The sequence below is a fragment of the Odontomachus brunneus genome, unplaced genomic scaffold (assembly GCF_010583005.1).
Source record: "Odontomachus brunneus isolate Ranch 3 - 2012 unplaced genomic scaffold, Obru_v1 Obru_scaffold_034, whole genome shotgun sequence".
Classification (NCBI taxonomy): Eukaryota; Metazoa; Arthropoda; class Insecta; order Hymenoptera; family Formicidae; genus Odontomachus; species Odontomachus brunneus.
Window position 1 is genome coordinate 341,258 of NW_022639484.1, and position 19,358 is coordinate 360,615.

Below are 19,358 nucleotides of genomic sequence, written 5' to 3' on the forward strand. Positions count from 1 at the left end.
CGTCATCGACTCCAGCATCCCTTTAATGGTAATCAATGATTCACACTTGCAACGTCGGCGACTACAAAAGAGGAGAAGGAAAGGAAAGTTTCACAATTGCACGATGCTCTCCGAGTGTAATTTTTCCTAATTACTCGCCACAGAATTTATCGGGCGAACGGCAGCGGAAACAGACCGCCGTACATTCTAGTAGCAAAACGAGAACTTCGGGGTAGGGAGGAATCCGCTGCTGGGATATCTCCGAACAAATTTCTCGGATGAAAGATCATGCGCGTCCTCCCGCGTAATTCCACGAAGAATGTATCGGTCGATCGACGCGGACAGACGTTTCCCGACCACCCCGTATGCCCTCCGCGCGAGACAAACGACCGCGCGATTTCTTCGCTTTCCGGCTTGCGACTGCGAAGTTCTGCCAAGATCACTTATCGCATTTAGCGACTCGTGAATCGGCCGGTTTCGCCGTCACGCGGGAAAAGGATACCACTCGGCCGGGGATTGTAGAGGATGGATTATCGTCGGAGGGGAACGAAGGGAGCAAGGCATGAAGAGACTCGCAAAAACCACGAAGACGGTGCGCTAATTACCGAAATTGCGGCCTGACGAAAAGCCGTCGTTCGCGGAAACAATGAGCCGGCGCGCGGAAGGAAAGGGGGCGACGACGACGTTAATAACATGGCTCTTTGGCGTGCATCTTAATGCATCTCGCTGGCTTAGGACGTTAACTAACGATAAAATGTCGAAAATTACTGAACGTTGAGCGAATTCTGGATAATCATTCGGTGATCAGTGCAACGTGGAATTACATCACATGTCTCTGAACGATAATTATGACCGTCTATTATTGTTTGCGAAAATTATTGTTTTCAATTCAGCGATATCTATAAAGAAAGATGCATAATTTAATTATTGAATGTGAAAAATATATTAAATCTATTAAAAAACAATTGGAGAATGTTTATATTTAAACTCTCGAGCGCATTCGTGATGCGAATTTACTCCATTAATCTTTTGAAAAATGATCTTTTCGGCATACAATCGAATATAAATAGATTTTTCACTATTTTATTACTTTCGTATCGATTTTTATATCGTTATCAAATTTCTGATACATATCTTCAATTCTTATATTCAAGAGATAAAAATTAAAACTAATCGCGCAGAGACGAGTTCATAAGTCGGCAGAAATCGTTGGTTAAAATTTGCATCTACGTGTTCACTGCCAGATGTGTACGCTCGAAGAGTTAAAAGTTGAATCCAATTAATTGCTTGACATTAATTTTCGCGTCGTAACAATTTATAGAAATTATTTTCCCGGTGACGGAAGTTAAAACTAAATGTTAAATATTCCCGTTATGTATTCTGGTGCTGCGATCTTTCACGATTAATCCCGTCGATCAGGTAGCATTTGAACGATGCTATTTCAGCGAGGAGAAGATCGATTCGGTCTTCGTCGAAGAATACGCTTGCTTAGCAGGACAGCACGTATTATTAATCACGTGGACAGCAGAAACGGTCGTCTCCCGATTCCGCAAGCTCGCTGGGAGAGCAATATTCGTCACTCGGATTCGATGCTGCTTATAGGACAGCGCCGATATATCGTCTCCGCCGTCTCCTTAAACCGTCATATTCGACTGAGCTTTCGCGTTCCCCATCTCCCGTCTCTTTCCGGAGAGATTAACGTATATCGCGATCGTCGAGAGTGCGGAGATGGCCGCGATAAAAAGCAAATTTCACCGGGACAACCGCCGAGAGGGAGAGATCGATCGTGTCACCTCGGCGTCGCCGAAACCGTCAAGAAAGCGCGTGGATTGAGACCAAGCGGAAAAGTCGCGAGGCTACGCGTCGAAGAACAGTTCTTTTTCGGGACGGTCTCTTTTCCATTTTTCCGACGGTATTATCCTCGCAAGTCCGACATTCCGTTTCACGGCTATATAACCTCCGATTCTCATTCCTTGCCTCTCTCTCTCTCTCTCTCTCTCCTCATTTTCTTCCTTTTCTCTCGCCCTTTTTTATTTTCAGTTTTTATCGTTCCGCGAGTCTTTGTCGTGGCGCAGGGAGCGATGGCGGTCCACCACTCTCTCGTTCCTTTCCTCCTCTAACTTTTTCGTTCGCTCTCTTTCCCCTTCGTCCTGCCATTTTTCTCTGCTCAAGCGGCCGTAACTTTTCTTCTAGTGGTGCGCCAGAAGTATGAGGTGCAAGTGCGAGATGCCTACGTCCTGGCGGGCAACACCGGAGTGCTCAGGTGCGAGATACCGGCCTTCGTCAAGGAGTACGTCGCGGTCACGTCCTGGTTCCAGGACTCGGCCTTTAACATTTACCCCACCGCGGAGAGTGGTAAGTGCAATTATGCTGGGCCGCGTGACCCACATGAGAGCTAAATATCACATGAGTCCAGGTCTCCCGGACGAGACGGCAGTATCATAACGCTCTCAGCAAGAAACCGGAGCTCGTTTCGGCGCTTGGCACACTGAGAAAAAAATCTTTGGTATTTGTATTCACGTGAAAAAAATAATTATTAAAAATTATAGCGAATTGTGGTTAGGAAAACTATTTTTTTATTAGATTCTATTATAAAATTAATCATAATAACCTTATATGCATATTATTACTACTATTTTACTAGAAAAATGGTTGGAGCAAAAAATATAACTATAATTTCAGTTAAATCTATCAATTTTCTTTTTCTAAAGTGAAATTTTTTGCGCGAAGCGGAATAAGCGTTGTCTTTTTAGATTTTTTTAAATCATTGCTTATCTCGTAAAGTCTCCCCTAAAAGTAACTTGTATACGACAAATAAATTTTGAAGTATTTTTTCTCAAAATGAACGCTTTCGGAAAGATCGTCGTTTTCTTGTATCCGGTATTCATTTTACATTCGATATTAATATCCATAAAACGCGCAGACTCGAAGGCGGATGGAGTTCTTCATCTGTCTTCCTAAGCATCGGGCGCAGCAAGTGTCTGTCAAGCTTGTTACGGCACACTATGCGGTACGCAATGCGCCGAACATAAATAAAATCTGAAGAGAAATGAAGAGAAATGAGAGACTCATCTGCGGTTTTTACTGTTCACAGGACATAAATTATTTCGCGCTTTAGAATTCATAAAGCGCTGATTCTTTGTTTCTTCCTAAGCATTGATAAGCGTACTAAGTAATTGTTGGAACTATTACAGTGCGCCATTGTTAGGCGCTAGAACAAAGGCCCATCGTTGTATTGTTCATAAGACACAAATTATTCCGCGCTTTAGAATTCATAAAGCACTGATTCTTCCTAAGCATTAATAAAGCATGGTGCATAACCGTTCCGCGCCGCAACAGTGCTCACGGGTATAAGTATCGTCTGCGGGGATCGTAAAATGCAATACGCTTCAACGATAACCGGTAACGTAACTGTAAATAGCTCTTCCTGTCTAGAAAACCACTTTAAGCTCCGTTCAGTTATTTCTCACGTGTACGGTAAAATCTCATCGCGTTCAGTTGTTAAAATGGATGAAAATAACGGGATGAGTGCGACCGTCCGCTTGAAAATGTGCCACGATTATCGATATCTATATACATATATTTATAACGACTACCGCATTTAAATTCCTTCATTTGCTCAGTTTCCTTTTTCGGCACAAAGCGTTATTTACATCCGTCTCGTTTAGCATAAAATATTCTCTCGAAGAAGCGCCGATAGAAATCCGAACGACAAATACGACTTCTTTCTCTCTTCATGGCTCGCGTGAATCACGCGTATACCGATCGACAGGCAAAACGCGCGCGAGAGCGGCGCGCATTATGGCCGGCCCGGTCAATATCCGAGTTAATTAGAGTTTGAGGGCGCGAGTTTGAGTAGTACGTGTGTGCACGCATCGTGACAGCTGCGTCCCACCCCGCGCGAGTCCCGTATAAATCGCGATATTACGAAATGTCGGTACAACGTGACGTCACGTGGAGAAGCAGCGGAGGGTGGATTCAGTGGAGGGTGGATGTGGCAGCGCGCGAAAGGAGGGTTGTAAAACGCGAAGCTGCGCGACGCATTTTTTTTTCCAGAAACGACTCTTTTATGCCGCGGAGCCGCGCCTTATGGCTAATATTTCCCCCGACAGTTTTGCCTCTCTCGTCGCGGCCGCACGGCGCCCCGCGGATTGCGACTTAGCGGATCGTTCGTCTGTAAACTTTCAATCGGAAAATGTACGCCGATTGAATTGTCCCGTTAAATTGAAATGGCGGACATAATTTATCGCACGGCCGCGCGAATATAAATGAATTTGCGTCCGTAATTTCCAGCGATCGACGGCATTTTGTTTTATACTCAATATCTCGAGGCTGACGCTTCGAGGTAATCCCTTTTACACATTCGCCCGACGCCGCGCAAAGTATTGCAGTATATTAATCTCGATTTCTCAAAATAAGCCGTTGTGTGAAAAAAAACTAATGACTTGGAGATTAAATTCCAGTTCTCACAAGGAAAAAGAATTAGTTCGATCAATTTTAATTCGGGATACCAGTTTGGTGGAAAATAAACCAATCGACCAATTTCGGTCGAGGTAATCAGACAAAGGTTGCATGCGTTCTACTTAAAGCAACCAGACCAGAGTTTAGTTACAATGATAAAATTATAATAAAAATAGGAATTGATAATAATAAAATTATAATAAAATAAGAAAATAAGAAATTTTATTATACTTTTTAACTGAGAGTTCTTAAGGTGTTAGTGTATTCGAATCTGGGATCTTTGGATCGTGATTCGTATTGTCTAAGTACATTGTAATCAACATTACACAGCAGAATACATGATTGTAATAGCCTGAAATTCTGTTTAATTTAACCAACAGAGTCGTTTAACTAAACATGTCACGTTAATCTAGCCGTGCTCTTTTTTCGCGTGTAGTCGTAACGACCAGACACACTTGGATGTTATCACTACATACGTGATGACCACAAATGCTGACTGATATTACGACTAAATGTTCTGGTTGCATACTAAAATGTCTCGCTATAATAACCAGAAAGTCTGTTTATCTTCACTAAAACTTGCTCAACCAAATATGTCGCGTCAATTCAACCGTTTTTCTCCCCGAGTACAAAAGCTCCTCAAGTCGCATTCACTCTGCTTAACGCGCAAATTCTGCCATAAAATAGCCATGAATGTGTTGAACGTATAAATCACGTTAATATCACGACAATACTCTTGCGATCTTGTATTTTTGGATCCCGTTATAAATATTCTCATGGATCAATCGACATAGGGAATAGAGAGAGCGCGGGGAAGTTTATCGTCGAGCGAATTCTCCTCGGGCAAATTCAACCGTTTCCGCAATTTCGGAGCCAACGAGAAGTCAAGCACCTGACGCACCATAGAAACTTTCCCAAATTCGTTTTCCTCGTGCGTCATAATGGCGGACATTGTGTCCCGGGTTCGTGCGAGCTCTTGCCGACTCAGCCAACGAAAAAGGACAGAACGTGACACATTGTCGTCTTGTTTCGATCGCGACTACTCGCGGCTTTTCAGGAAGCGCCACGTGCGTGCGTCGCATTGAACGCGAGGATCCCTGTTGCCGAAAAATTTCCCTTCTCTGCCGTCGCCGTTTGCCAAATTCGTCGAATGTGCCCCTTCGTTATAAATTACGTTAGCCCCCTCCGTCGAGCAAACGACGAACTTCCTCGCGTCGGCACGCTCGAGCCGGCCGACGTACGCGAAAGTTTTCCGGGTGATTCGTTTTCCATTTAGAGGCGCGCACCTTTCTCGGAGTCTCTCGCTTTTCCGCTGTTACCTCCTCAGATTGGATTTTCCTCTACGGACCGACCGGGGACCTCGTTTGATTTAATCCGAGGTTTCGTCGCCTGCCCGACAAACGTAAGAAACGGCGCGCTTATGAAGTTTAATCGCTTTCGGAAACAGTCGCGCGCTGTTCTCCCGTTAAATTTACTCTCTCTCTCTGTACAAGAGGTCGCCGTCTTTTCGACGGCGACGCAGTTTGTATCGGTGCGGAGACCTGTCGCGGAATAAACGGGCTAAACAATAACGTATAGTCTCAGCGCCAAATCTGGTTACGGTTTCGTCTCGTTTCTAGTTTCTAGTAGATCAAAGTAGTCTGCTAATAAGAATACCAAAGATTAATAACCGGTTCGATTAATCGCGTGTTAAACGCGAAAACGTAATTGCACCTCACAAAAAATACAATCTTATCTTTAACAGAATTCTTTTATATAGGGTTAGTCAGTAACTATTGCCACTTTGAATATTTTCGAAGCAAAAAACACAGATGACTCTAAAGAAAACGCGTAACCGCCATAAGAAGATTTTTGTCTACGCAGAATAGCTTCGAAAATCCTTGATAGATGATCCTTGTTTCTTGCTTCAAAGATATTCAAGGTGGCAATAGTTATTGACTGACCCTGTAGATGGCCTCAAAAGACTTCAAAAGGCCTCAAAAGGATTCTTCTAAAACCGAAAGAAAAATATCCTAAGCATAACAGCGTTATTCCTCTTTATTAGAAAAGAAATATTCTTTAAAAATCTTTGCTTAGTAATAGCACCTTGCAACTAGAATTCTATTTTTTGGAGTGTTCTATTTTTTATTGGTGTTAGAAAAATTCTCTTACACTGTAAAAACTGACGTTTTAAATTTAACATTTTATGTGTCCCAAATTATCCACTCTCATTTATATGTAAATTTAACACAAAACAAATGTCTTAAAAAATAACACGCATAATATGGAAAAAATTAATACAAGAATTTAAAACTTGAATACCATTAGGAATCACAGGTTGTGTTAAATTGACATATTAATATGTCAAACATAAATTATGTCAATTTTCATTTCATCATAACCATAGATTAATATTTCTCTCAAATGTTAAATTAACGTTTTATTTTAGTTAATTTAACATTATACATATGTCAATTTAACACAAACTATTATTCCTGACGGTATTCAAGTGTTAAATTTTTGTATTAGTTTTTCACATATTATGCGTGTTACTTTTATCACATTTGTTTTGTGTTAAATTTACACATAAATGAAAATGGATGATTTGAGACACATGAAATGTTAAATTTAACACATCAGTTTTTACAGTGTACTGTTAGAAGGATGCTTCTGAGGTCATAACATAAGAGGATTCTGTTAAGGGTAAGATTATATTTTTTGTAAGATGTGACTTAGCGCGTTTCTCGACTTCTAAACTCGCGAACTCTGAAGCTTACTGAAACATGTCGAAGGTGTACTTATGTAACCGATCTCTGAATGCGCGTGACGCAAAAATTCGCTCTAATTTCGCGAAATCGAGAAGACGCGGCGCGCGATATGAATATTCCCGGCAAACGCGATGTAACGTGTTTGCTCATTACACAGAGTGTCTGAAAAGCATATAAACAAACAGCCGGTCGTTCCTCTTGAAACACTCCGCTCGGTTATTAGTTTCGCGCATGCCGCGAGCACGTTTGCGACCGACGCGTAGCGGGTGTATCGACGCTTCGAGAGAGTCGACGTGAAGTGCCGGGGATGGCTACCCGGATGCAGCCAACTCCAACACGAAACGCTCAACCGCAATGCAAATTAGCTCGAGCTGCTTGTCTATGGAAACGTCGAACTATCCTGGCCGCAGCAGTCGTCTCGACGTCTCCCATTTGTTTCAGAGCCATCTCGCAAGTGCGCATTCGGTGCTAACACACGCTAAAGAATAGACTGTGCTCGGAGTCCACCTTTGCGCGATACCCTTTCGTAATAACCGAGGCCGTAAGCGTTACGCTCAAATTTATTACGGAAGTTATACACACATGCATGTCTATTTTACTTTATTCAAAGCTCTTTTATTTGGAGAACTGTATAATGTAAAGAAGTGGCAGTTGCGATAAACGTGGCAATTTCTCCCGGTATTTTTGTTAGGAAAGGATAGACTGTAACTTTTAGGAAATACTTTATATCGTGATGTTACATACCACTATTAAATTGCGTGAAAATAAGGTTTAAAGAATTACTCGTACCAACAATCGAAGCGACAAAATTATGTACAACGCATGCGATATTAAGCATGGCATTTTATATCGTAGTAACTATATAACCGCGATGTGTTTTGAGCGCATTATAGTACAAATTTGCATGATCGATTTCTTCAAAAAGTGATTTCTTCGGAATACAATTAGATGTAAATTTTCTGAAATTTAATTAAAATTAAAATTAAAATTAAAATTAAAATTAAATTTTCTGACTAAAATTAAAATAAAATTTTCACTTTTCTATTACTTTTTTATCGGTCTTTATACCATTATCGTTAAATTTCTAATCTTCTTTTCTTACATTAAAAAAATAAAAGAATTAAAATTTCTCAATTCGGAGCTGAATTATAAGTCGGCAAAAATTGTTGGTGCAAATTCGCACCTGTGTTCTTCTGGTGTCTTCCGCCAGATGTGTGCGCTCGATGAGTTAAAATCGTGCGAAAATGGAAAAGTCACTTGCAGCGAACTGGAAACTCTCTCTCTCTCTCTCACTCTCTCTCTCTCTCTCTCTCTCGCTCTCTCTCTCTCGCTCTCGCTCTCGCTCTCGCTCTCTCGCTCTCGCTCTCTCGCTCTATAGCTGTTAATATAAAGAATTTCAAACTGCATCGTCGCGCGAATTAATAATGCAGTAATATTAATTTGTTATTTCGTCATTTTGTCACATTCCATTGATATTAAATCGTGTAGCACTACACTTTGCGTTAATATTGTCGTCCCCGTGTCTAATGGTTGCGCGTCTTACCGGTAGATTTTATGATGTGTAATTTATATAGGAATTATCGGACGGGAAAGTTTATAATGTAAATTCTTTTATGATGCTGATACTCCCGCTGATGAAAACACCAAACTGTGTTGTTTCACAGTGTCCGATCCACGTCATAGCGCCATTATTATCTCTCTACTTTTTTCTACCATGGTCGTTACGTTTTTCTTTTCTCATAGTTTGCGCCGGTCTAGTAAAACAGACCTCCATTGCTTTATTTCATTAGAAATAAAAAATCCACAAGCTGCGTATTTAACGAACAACATCGTTTTCTCTTCGAAGATATTTAACTACGCCTTAACAGATTATTCGGATTTTTCATACAATTTATATGATTTTCGAGCTTGCTACGTTTTCTCACAAAATAAAAGTTTAATCTCTACGCGCAAACATAAATAGATGTCACGGTCAAATTTGAATAAAAACGTATCGAAACGTATCAAACGGTTATTTTTTAACTCGTATTTATATGCACATCCAGTTTTTCTTTTTCCTTTTTTTTTTATCTGTCGAAGCTTCCTCTGTTCATGTATTTCAAGGGAAATTATCAAGTACGTACAGCCAGGATGTTCAGCCAGGATGAAAATTTGCCAAAAGTGCTTGTCTTCTCGTCCGCGGAAAATGCCTTCCGCTGCGCATTATGCTGCACTTACTTTCCTTATACAAGCGCCATCTTAAGCAGCTTTCGCTTGCCTTTTCACTCTTATTTATACCTCTCTTCGTTCATCATATTTACTTTCGTGTCTGCGCCGCGATTATCCTCTGCAGTATCTTTGGTGACAACTCAGATATTTTTGTTGGTACAAAGATATTCCTCGCAGCTGCGAATTTACTCGCCCATCTTCTTAAAATTTACTTACCATTTAGAAGAAATCTACCCACCTGAGCCCTCCACTTGTGCTCATGTATGAAACAGAGCCTACAATTCATGGTCGCAATATTCTCAAAATTAAAATTTTTTGCTTCACACAATTTTCCCGCTATTTCCCAACTAAATATGTTTCGAAAATGCTCGTTTCTGTTAATGTTGCGCATATATATATATATATATATATATATATATATATATATACAAGATGGAAAACCCACCGAAAACAAAACTAACGTGATTTTTATAATTTTCATGTATTTAACCTAATTTATTCGAAAAATGCTCCGACACGTCAACTTTAGTTTCAAGGGCACTTGTTAATTAGCTATTTCCGTATGTCAAACTTTAACCCCATAAGAGGAGCTCATTTCACCATAAAAATTTTAAATGACAAGGAGTATCTAACAACATATCATTTGAAAGAGCGATTAATTCGCTTTACAATGGTGTACTATTTTTTTAATTTCAATCGTTATTTCCCGAGTAATTATAACAAATCAATAAATCAAAAATTATGAAAATAAGTGGAGCATAAGTGGAGCATAAGTGGATATAACATCATTCTGTAATAATCTGTGGGGTCACTTGAAAAGTAAAATTTACGCAACTCAACCAGCTTTTTTAGAAGATTTACGACAACGTATTGTCGAAGAATGCCGTCAAATCACTGTACAAATATTTCAAAATGTGCGACAACGTTTTGAGCAAAACTTTTATTATTGTATGGAAGTTGGTGGTAGTCATTTCCAACATTTACTACGTTGACACGTAAATCGCTTTAGTTTAGTATTATTTTATTGAAGTGTGTGGTTTCAAGGGGGACATGTTAATTAGCTATTTCCGTATGTCAAACTTCAACCCCATAAGAGAAGCTTATTTCACTATAAAAATTTTAAATGACAAGGGATGTCTAACAACATATCATTTGAAAGAGCGATTAATTTGCTTTACCCCATAGCTTATTACAGAATGATGCTACAGATCCACTTATTTTCATAATTTTTTATTTATTGATTTGTTATAATTACTCAGGAAATAACGATTGAAATTAAAAAAATAATACACGAATTTGTAAAGCGAATTAATCGCTCTTTCAAATGATATGTTGCTAAAACCCCTTGTTATTTAAAATTTTTATGGTGAAATGAGCTCCTCTTATGGGGTTGAAGTTTGACATACGAAAATAGCTAATTAACATATCCCCCTTGAAACTAAAGTTGACGCGTCTGAGCGTTTTTCGAATAAATTAGGTTAAATATCAAAAATCACGTTTGTTTCGTTTTTCGGTGGGGCACCCTGTATATATATTAGTTGAAAAATAATCATTTGATTTCGATACGTTTTTGTTTAAATTCGATCATTCGATTTATTTATGTTTGCGCATAGAGATGAAAATTTTATTTCATGAAAAAACATAGCAAGCGTACACATATCGAAAATCGTATAAATCGTATAAAAATCCGAATAATCTATTATGGTGTAATTATATAATTATAATTATAAGTATAATTATATATATATATATATATATATATATATATATATATATAACGAGATAAATCACATTATTATTTTTCCTCCCTTGGCTTCGAGCTGTATCCTTCTAGCAAGGTAATGCGCGGTATTATTACACGAGAGTACTCGACACCGGCGCCATCGATAAGCGTCTAAATTTTTCATATGTAAGCCGATGGGGGTGACGATACCTAAGCCCTCTATACGGAGTATAAGCCGCGAAGGATAGCTGGATGATACGTATAGTGATAACAGCCGCGCTTTCATTCACGGCTTTCCACCGGGTCCTGAGATCCCCTTTCACGTGAAGTAAAAGTAACCATCGTGGATTTTTCATCAAGTAAAAGCACGAATCTAAACTTGTGAATCTCCAGCTACTCGCACAATGGGAATATTTAAATAGAGCGGAACATAAATGTGTCATGAACGATATATTAATTTTCATTTGCGAATTTAATTTGATGACTAAAAAATAGGATTCGTACATTTTTCTGGTAATAATTGATTAACGGCGATATGGCTCGCGTTATTTTAACGCGCGATTCCCGAATAAGCTATTGTGCGATTAGCATGCGGCAAGATATTATTCCTCTTTTCATCGTCAACTGTAATGTTGTTCGGAAAGTTTCCACCAGCATCCGGAATTTTATCGGCCCGGCTGGACAGCGTGCTTGAAAAATTAATCCGGCGAAACGCAATTTGACGACGTCTCTGTTTTTTAACCCTCGTAAAATGAAAGTTTGTGTACTTTGTCGCGGAAACTTGGGTAAAGTCGTCCCGGCAATAAGTCGCGGATGCGGTAGGCAAAGTGGCGCACTTACCGGCATTCTGCGAAGTCATGAAAGAAGTAATTGTGCTTGCTCCGCGTACGACGAAAAGTATTTCAACATCATATCAAATATAGAGGGTGCAAAATAATCTTCCTTAACTATCAACTTTACGCTCTTGATAAATGTCCGCTGATATCGCTTGTTTTTCGCCTCTGAGAGAAGTTGAACTGCGTCCCTCATCGAAAAACACGTTTGTGTGTGATACGCGTGCTTTATATTATATACACTGTAAAAACTGATGTGTTAAATTTAACACATTTCATGTGTCCCAAATCATCCACTTTCATTTATGTGTAAATTTAAGACAAAACAAATGTGTTAAAAAGTAACACGCATAATATGGAAAAAATTAACGCAAGAATTTAACACTTGAATACTGTTAGGAATCACAGGTTGTGTTAAATTGACATATTTATTATGTCAGACATAGATTATGTCAATTTAACATTTTCATTTCATCAAAACCATAGATTAATACTTCTCTCAAATGTTAAATTAACGTTTTATTTTAGTTAATTTAACATTATACATATGTCAATTTAATACAAACTGTGATTCCTGATGGTATTCAAGTGTTAAATTCTTATGTTAATTTTTTACATATTATGCGTGTTACTTTTTAAGTAAAACATAAGTAAATTTAAGTTAAACATAAATGAAAGTGGATGATTTGGGATGAAATGTTAAATTTAACACATTAGTTTTTACAGTTTATCAGTTTTAATATATATTAAATAAAAATTAATATAAAAATATTATATATAAAATTAAATATAGAAAATATTATAAGAAAAAACGAGATCTACGGAGATTTTTAATGTACTGACAGTTTTATACTCAGTTACGGACTAGAAAATCAATGATGAGGACATCGGGGATTGAAGTGTTAAAATTGATATTGAATTGAATACCAAACAAATCACTCAGAGAACAATGAGGGAACAGACATGATAAGATAGGCCAGAAAGAGAAGATAACAATAAAGAAATCATGTGGATAGAATGGAAGAAGGGAAGATCGTCAAATATATATACAGATATTTTAAACAAGAAAACAATCGAGTAGTAAATTAAAGTTTTTCAAAAACATCGCTATTTATAGGAGGGAAGTAAGTGAGTGAGAGAGAAGCTACGTGTGTTTCGTCGTTTCAGTTTTAGAGCTTCTCTCTCACTTCTACTAGAGTTTCTCTCTCACTCTTATTCACGTCAGCCCTAAAAATAGCGGACGGGATACAGACCAATCAGGAATTATCATGTTTGGTTTTAACTGTGACTAGAGAAACTTTAGGGCAGACAATTTAAACATTGAATTGGAGTTCTATCCTTCAAGAAGAAGAAACGACGAATTGACAGAGCAGACAGAGTGTTGTAAAACGGAATGAAATTCTACAATAAGAAGAAGAGGAATTATGGATTAGATGCAAAGTCACGTTTTGACAAAGATCGGCGAAATAACGCAATTTTCGCGAACTCAGACTCGATCTATCGTGTTCCCCGCAAGTGACGAACGACGCACGTGGGAACGCGGCGGGAACTTTCCTTAAAATTCGAGAATCTGTGTTCCGTACACGACACTCCAGAGAGAATCTAGTCGCGGCCAGAATAAATCCAGCGTGAGATATATTCTGGTAATAATCGATGTATACATAAATCATCCGCGCTCACTAGCCGAAGAAGCCGCCTATTGGCAAGGAAATTGCTGCTCGTCTCGTCTTGCATCGCGTTCATCTTCGTGTTCCGCGAAGCATTTCACTCCCGCAGTTCTGCGCGTTCCGCGTTATTAAATGAATTATTATTTCTCCACGAGAGTTGAGAGAGAAGTACCCCGACGTTGCACTTCAAAAAAAATTCTAGGATAAAGTAAGAGAATTTGCGTATTACATTTTTATGCAAATAATTACACGCCAAGACTTCAAGTGTGAATCTATCACGGAGAAAGGAGTCAGCTGAGGCAACTAGAATCTATCTGTGATAGCTAAATCTCGTTGTAATATATAGATACCTAACACAGTATAGCTACTAATGACCATATATTTAGTTATGAATCCGAGGTAGCAGTAAGCAAAAATTATAGCAGTAAATCTTTAGTTATGGCGATAAATACATTCTTAATATTATAAGCTGCCAGCCATAGTACATTATTAGCTGCGACAGTGAAATTTCTTTTTTCGTATACATTCTGTTAATCAAATAAATACCGGGAATTGTTCAATAAAACACAAAATATTGATTTAATCATCCAAATTTATTTTATCACCTTCAAAATAAGCCTTATTTAATGCGATATATTTATGCCAACGAATAATCCAGTCGCCGAAACACTTCTTATAAGCACTTTCCGGTATGGTCTGCAGCTCCTTCTGCGAATTTTGTTTTATGGCTTCAATAGACTCAAAACGTCTTTCACGAAGTGGTAATTTGAGTTTGAGGAATAGGAAAAAGTAACACGGGGCCATACAGCTAGCGAATACAGTGCTTGGTCGATGACATTCGTTGAATTTTTGGTCAAAAATGTTTGAAGAAAATTCAACTCCTTCGGAACAAGCTGTGCCACAACGCATCTCATACTCAAAACATGAACTAAAATAGTGTGAACAGATTTGTGAGACATATGCAGATCCTGAGCCATCTTTCTTAAGCTTGACAATTTTCCATCACTATTCCCTTCACTTTGTCGATGCTTTCGTCAGTCGAAGACGTTGAAGGTTAACCGAAACGAGGCAAGTCTTCAACCACTTCTCGGCCTTCTTTGAATGCTTTGTACCACTCGTATGCTCGTGTTTTCGATAAAGCTGACTCACCATAGGCCTTCTCTAACATTTTCAACGACTTAGCACAAGAAATTTTGTTGGGAACACAAAATTTGAGGCAAACTATTCGATATTTTTATCCATTTTAAAAATCGCAGAGTACACTTGAGGTTAACTAACAAAACCAACAGCTGTAAACAAACTGGTTGACAGATGGTGCCAAAACTCTACGTGACACACAGATTTCTACATACTAGACTGCTAACTCTCTATGATCGGCCTGTAGAAAAGTGAGGAAAAATTTTAACGTAGTGTGAATAGGGACAGCCATCTTTGTTAAGGCAAAATTTAGTATGTGAATATATGGGATGCCTTAACAAAAATGGCCGTCACTTTTTGCCTCAGCTGTAACTAGGGAGTTAGCAGTCTAGTAGTATATACGAGAAGAAGTCTGTGACGTGACAATTAGATATATTGGTACCAACTTACAGCAAAAAATTTGTTTTCATACCTTTTACGCGGGCTTTTGATTGAACAATTCCCGGTATTTATTTGACAGAATCAAAGTTGGGTAGTAACTAGTTAAAAAATTAAAAGTTAAGTTAAAAAGTTAAATAGCTTTAACTTAACTTAGTTACATTTTTGCACTCTTAATTTTTAACTTAGTTATATTTTATTGGTAACTATTAGCTTTTAATTTAATTATCTTGAAGTTAATCATGCCATAAAAATGTTGCGAGACATCGAGACATCGAAAGGTTGTTCAGTGCAGGAAAGCTCATTTCGACAATCTTCGAGGAAAAATATCCGATAAAAATTTCGAGAAAACTTTACTTGAATTTATTAAGTATATGTAAATAAAACATTTCCAAATAAGGTGTATATTTATTTTTTCCGTTATTTGTAAAACTGAAATCGTGAAGTCATGAAATGAAACAAATTTAACTTTTAACTTTTTAATTACATTTTTTTATTAACTTAATTTTTAATTCAATTAATTTCATTATGAGTTAACTTTATCGTAACTAAGTTAAATTTTCAAAGCCACTAACTTTAACTTAGTTAAAAAAAAAGTGAACTTACCCAACAGAAACTTACCCTGGACAGAATATATATCTCATTGCAGCATACAACATTGCATGACATATAGCCTGGCATCGTAACGCGTTTATTTCTCACGAAGTTAAAGAAGATCATTTCATCCTAATTATTGAAGTTCGAATATTCGATCGCCTATGATGATTGGCTGGATTGGCCTTTATCGTGAAATCCCCAAGAGATTCAGAAATTGGAATCTAGATATGCAGATGACTTGGGTATGAAGTAGTGTAGCCGTTAAACCGCTTCATTCTGGTGCGTAGACTATGGCAGTGGTAATATTGAATTTGCGATCGGAGCCGTCGGATTAGAATTTCAATGGCGACTTACAATTAGTCGCTTCGATTGTCATAATGTCCATCGCAATTCCCCTTATCACGCGTAATCCCGTATCTGCGCGCGACCTCGTATAGATCTCGCGTTGCACGTCTCGAGTAAGTTCCCCGCCACAATTGAACATAGCAGAACCCGGATTTACGTTGGTGAAGGTATATACTCCGTCATTCGCACGGTGTACTTTAAAGCTCCCAAATTATTAAGCAAAAAGCTTTTAGTTTTAAATAAAATTCATATCCGTGTTAAAGTTACTTTCTCGGCGAAGGGTTCTTTCCGAAGGGGGAGAGAGAGAGAGAGAGATGTGTATGTGTGTGGAAATTATTATTGAAATAAAATCTCTCCGAGCTGAAGCCACGCGCAAAACGGAAGACACAACGGCCATTATCCGGTCGCATTCTCCCGCCGGATATTAGGACACTACGCAAATGGCCGTGAGTCCTGATGGCAAATCGTACTTGTTGATTAAATCTGCATTTAAGCTGATTAACTCTCGACAGGGATACCGATCCTGCATGATATATCGAGCGGACGCATAACGCCATTACGTATACACTGCAAACCAGTGTGTATAATGCCACGCGCAATTACACACCGGATGCCCAAGGTTCCTCGCACTTCCGCCCGTCTATTCCGCAGATTTGCCGAAGGTGTACATTGCCTCGCGATAAAATTAACTCGGAATCGGATGAGAATGGATATAGAAAAGTACAATTCAAAATCTACAAAAATAGGAATATCCATTGCGAAAAATTTGCTAAATGAAAAATCTGCTAGTAGCGAAAATCAAAAGGAATATATTTTAAACGTCGGTGAGTCTGAAAACTAGACCGTGCAAAACTGGATCAGTTATCGGATTTCTTAAGTTGGATCACATCAATCTAATGCATCGTAGCTAATTTCGCGCGATCAAATTACGTTTTTTTTTCTCAACGAGGACGAGCGTCTTAGCTATTTATTATTCATACTTATAAAAAGACTGAAACTATGTTAGAACTTTTCCGATTCTTTTGCGGTTTTAACGACCAATCAAAAATATTCCTTAATTTTGCTCGAGACCAAGTCTCTAGCGATGTTTTAGTGCGGCTTCGTGTCTGTGACACGCGTTTCGTCGAAAAAAAAATTCCGTTAATAGACCTCTCGCTCTTCTCTTGCGTAAGAGGAGCTGCGGTTCAATGACAAACACAATGAAAATCAGCAAGCTACGAGAACCGCCAAAATCGCCGTGAAAGGAAAAAAAATCGATCTCTCGGATATACGTTTCGCATCCGTATCGGCAATACGCGGATTAAAAAGCATCGACAATGTCATTCGCGACGTGCACTCGTATATCCTGCGCCACATTTCCATCAGCGTGTGTCAGTTCGCCGCCGAGAGGATTTCGTGTTCGCCGACGCTGATTAGGTCGCCGGTAGCTTTTTTTTCCGACGCTTTTCGATCCTTCGAGCGGTTAGTTATGCGCCAGCACACCGTTCACATTCGCATCCGCTCGGTCATATCATTCCACGCAAAAATATTCGCACGGCTTTCCGTGTCTCTCTCTCGCAATGCGGGATAAATTGCCGTGGCCCCATCAACCAAATAGACGACGCCGCGCCGGCGGCGTTTCGGCATCCGCGGTCGCGATTCGCGGACTCTCGACCACGGTCCATTACTCTTATTAGCGCGAAATGGCATTCGTGCATGAATCTCGGCTGTAGCAAAGCTTCCTCTGGCGAGCCAAAGAGATTTCAGTGATTTCTCTGCAGTGAACTCCTACTTTCACAGGCTTTGTCTTTGACCATCGATGAGTATTTGCGGGAAACGATGTTATAATTTAATTAACACAGCTGGCGATTATTTCATTGCGTTCGCATAAATTTTTGTTACTTGCCAAGTCACTGGGGCTCGTTATTGCGAAACTGTAAAAGGAGCATTTTATTTGGCTATCGAGCCAACGGTAAGTACACAAATTAAACGCAGTCGTAAAAATAATCTGTTAACTTTTAATGTTGTTTATTACGATTTTATCGCTCGAGCGGAAAACCTATCGACTTAAATTTACGTGAAACCTTAAAGATTTGATTCTTTGATTTCTCTCTCTCTCTCTCTCTCTCTCTCTCTTTCTCTCTCCACATAGAAAATTATCATTCCACTGTTAAAAAAGCGATTAATTTATTTTTCTTTTTTTAAGCAATAGTTATTTTCAACAAAGAACATTTTCTTGATAATAGTTTTACAATATGTTCATCACAAATTTGAGAAAAGCTTATTATCATGTATAAAAGAAATTTAGCTGAATAATCAGACAAATGTTTTTGATCACAATAACAAAGATATTATTTCTCATCAGTAAGCTTTTCATCTAGCCCCCATTCAGTTACTCGAAGTGGAAATTTGTTTCCCTGTAGATTTGCGGACATGTAAACTTATGAAATGTTTGAAACAAGTAGTATTTACTTGAACGTATTATACAGTATTTCTATGTGTATGTGTGTGTGTGTACTCTGCTCGAACAAGTTAGTAGTTCGGATCAGTGCTCGGTCCGCCACAGAGTACGGGCAATTCAGTCGGCACTTCATGAAACGCCTAAATAATCGATGAAACTCTACGCGCACCTGGATGATACAAAAGTGATGTCTTTTTTACATATTGCACAAGTGGCATACATAAATTCCCGAGAAGAGATCAATTTCAATTAATAATCATCGAATTTGACGAATTCTCGGCGATCGGCAAACGCCTCTCGCGTCGACAATGTCGAAACATTCCGACTTTTCACTGCCACACAGCGATTCGACAGCGTTGAAAATCGAAATAATTAATTAACCCCGAATTCCAGCCAACTTTTTATCAATACGAGATTAAACCCGACGCGCACTGCGGCGCTCATTAAATACCATCGCTGCGATACAGCGGGCGCGCGCACGGAGAATACCCATTAGCCCTTGCCGCCAGCTACATTTTTATCGGACGGCGTTTAATCACCGGCAATCGTCGGCCGATTACCAACAGCCCCAGGGCAGACTCTGACGTCCCTTATGGCGCGACTCAAACACGCCGCCTAAATATGCCAACTATTCCTCGCCCAGAACGACCGCCGCGTAATCGTTTCCGTGGGCGGCACAATGAGCGGGCAAAACGCCGAAGAATCCCTCGCGCTCGAGTTATTTTTATTAGGATCGATTCATTGCCTTCCTTCCGCCGTGTCCTCCACCCCCCCCCCCTTCCC

The 19,358-nt window shown here is 39.1% G+C and overlaps 1 protein-coding gene across 3 annotated transcripts in view; it reads left to right on the plus strand.

Annotated features, from left to right (window-relative positions):
* The window catches only part of LOC116843640 (Down syndrome cell adhesion molecule-like protein Dscam2), a 313,414-nt gene that overhangs the window by 187,138 nt on the left and 106,918 nt on the right, over positions 1 to 19,358 (plus strand). For all 3 annotated transcript variants that reach the window (XM_032814198.1, XM_032814200.1, XM_032814201.1), the window contains one exon: positions 2,173 to 2,334. In XM_032814198.1, the coding sequence (XP_032670089.1) occupies positions 2,173 to 2,334 (162 nt within the window). The remainder of the gene's footprint in view (positions 1 to 2,172; positions 2,335 to 19,358) is intronic.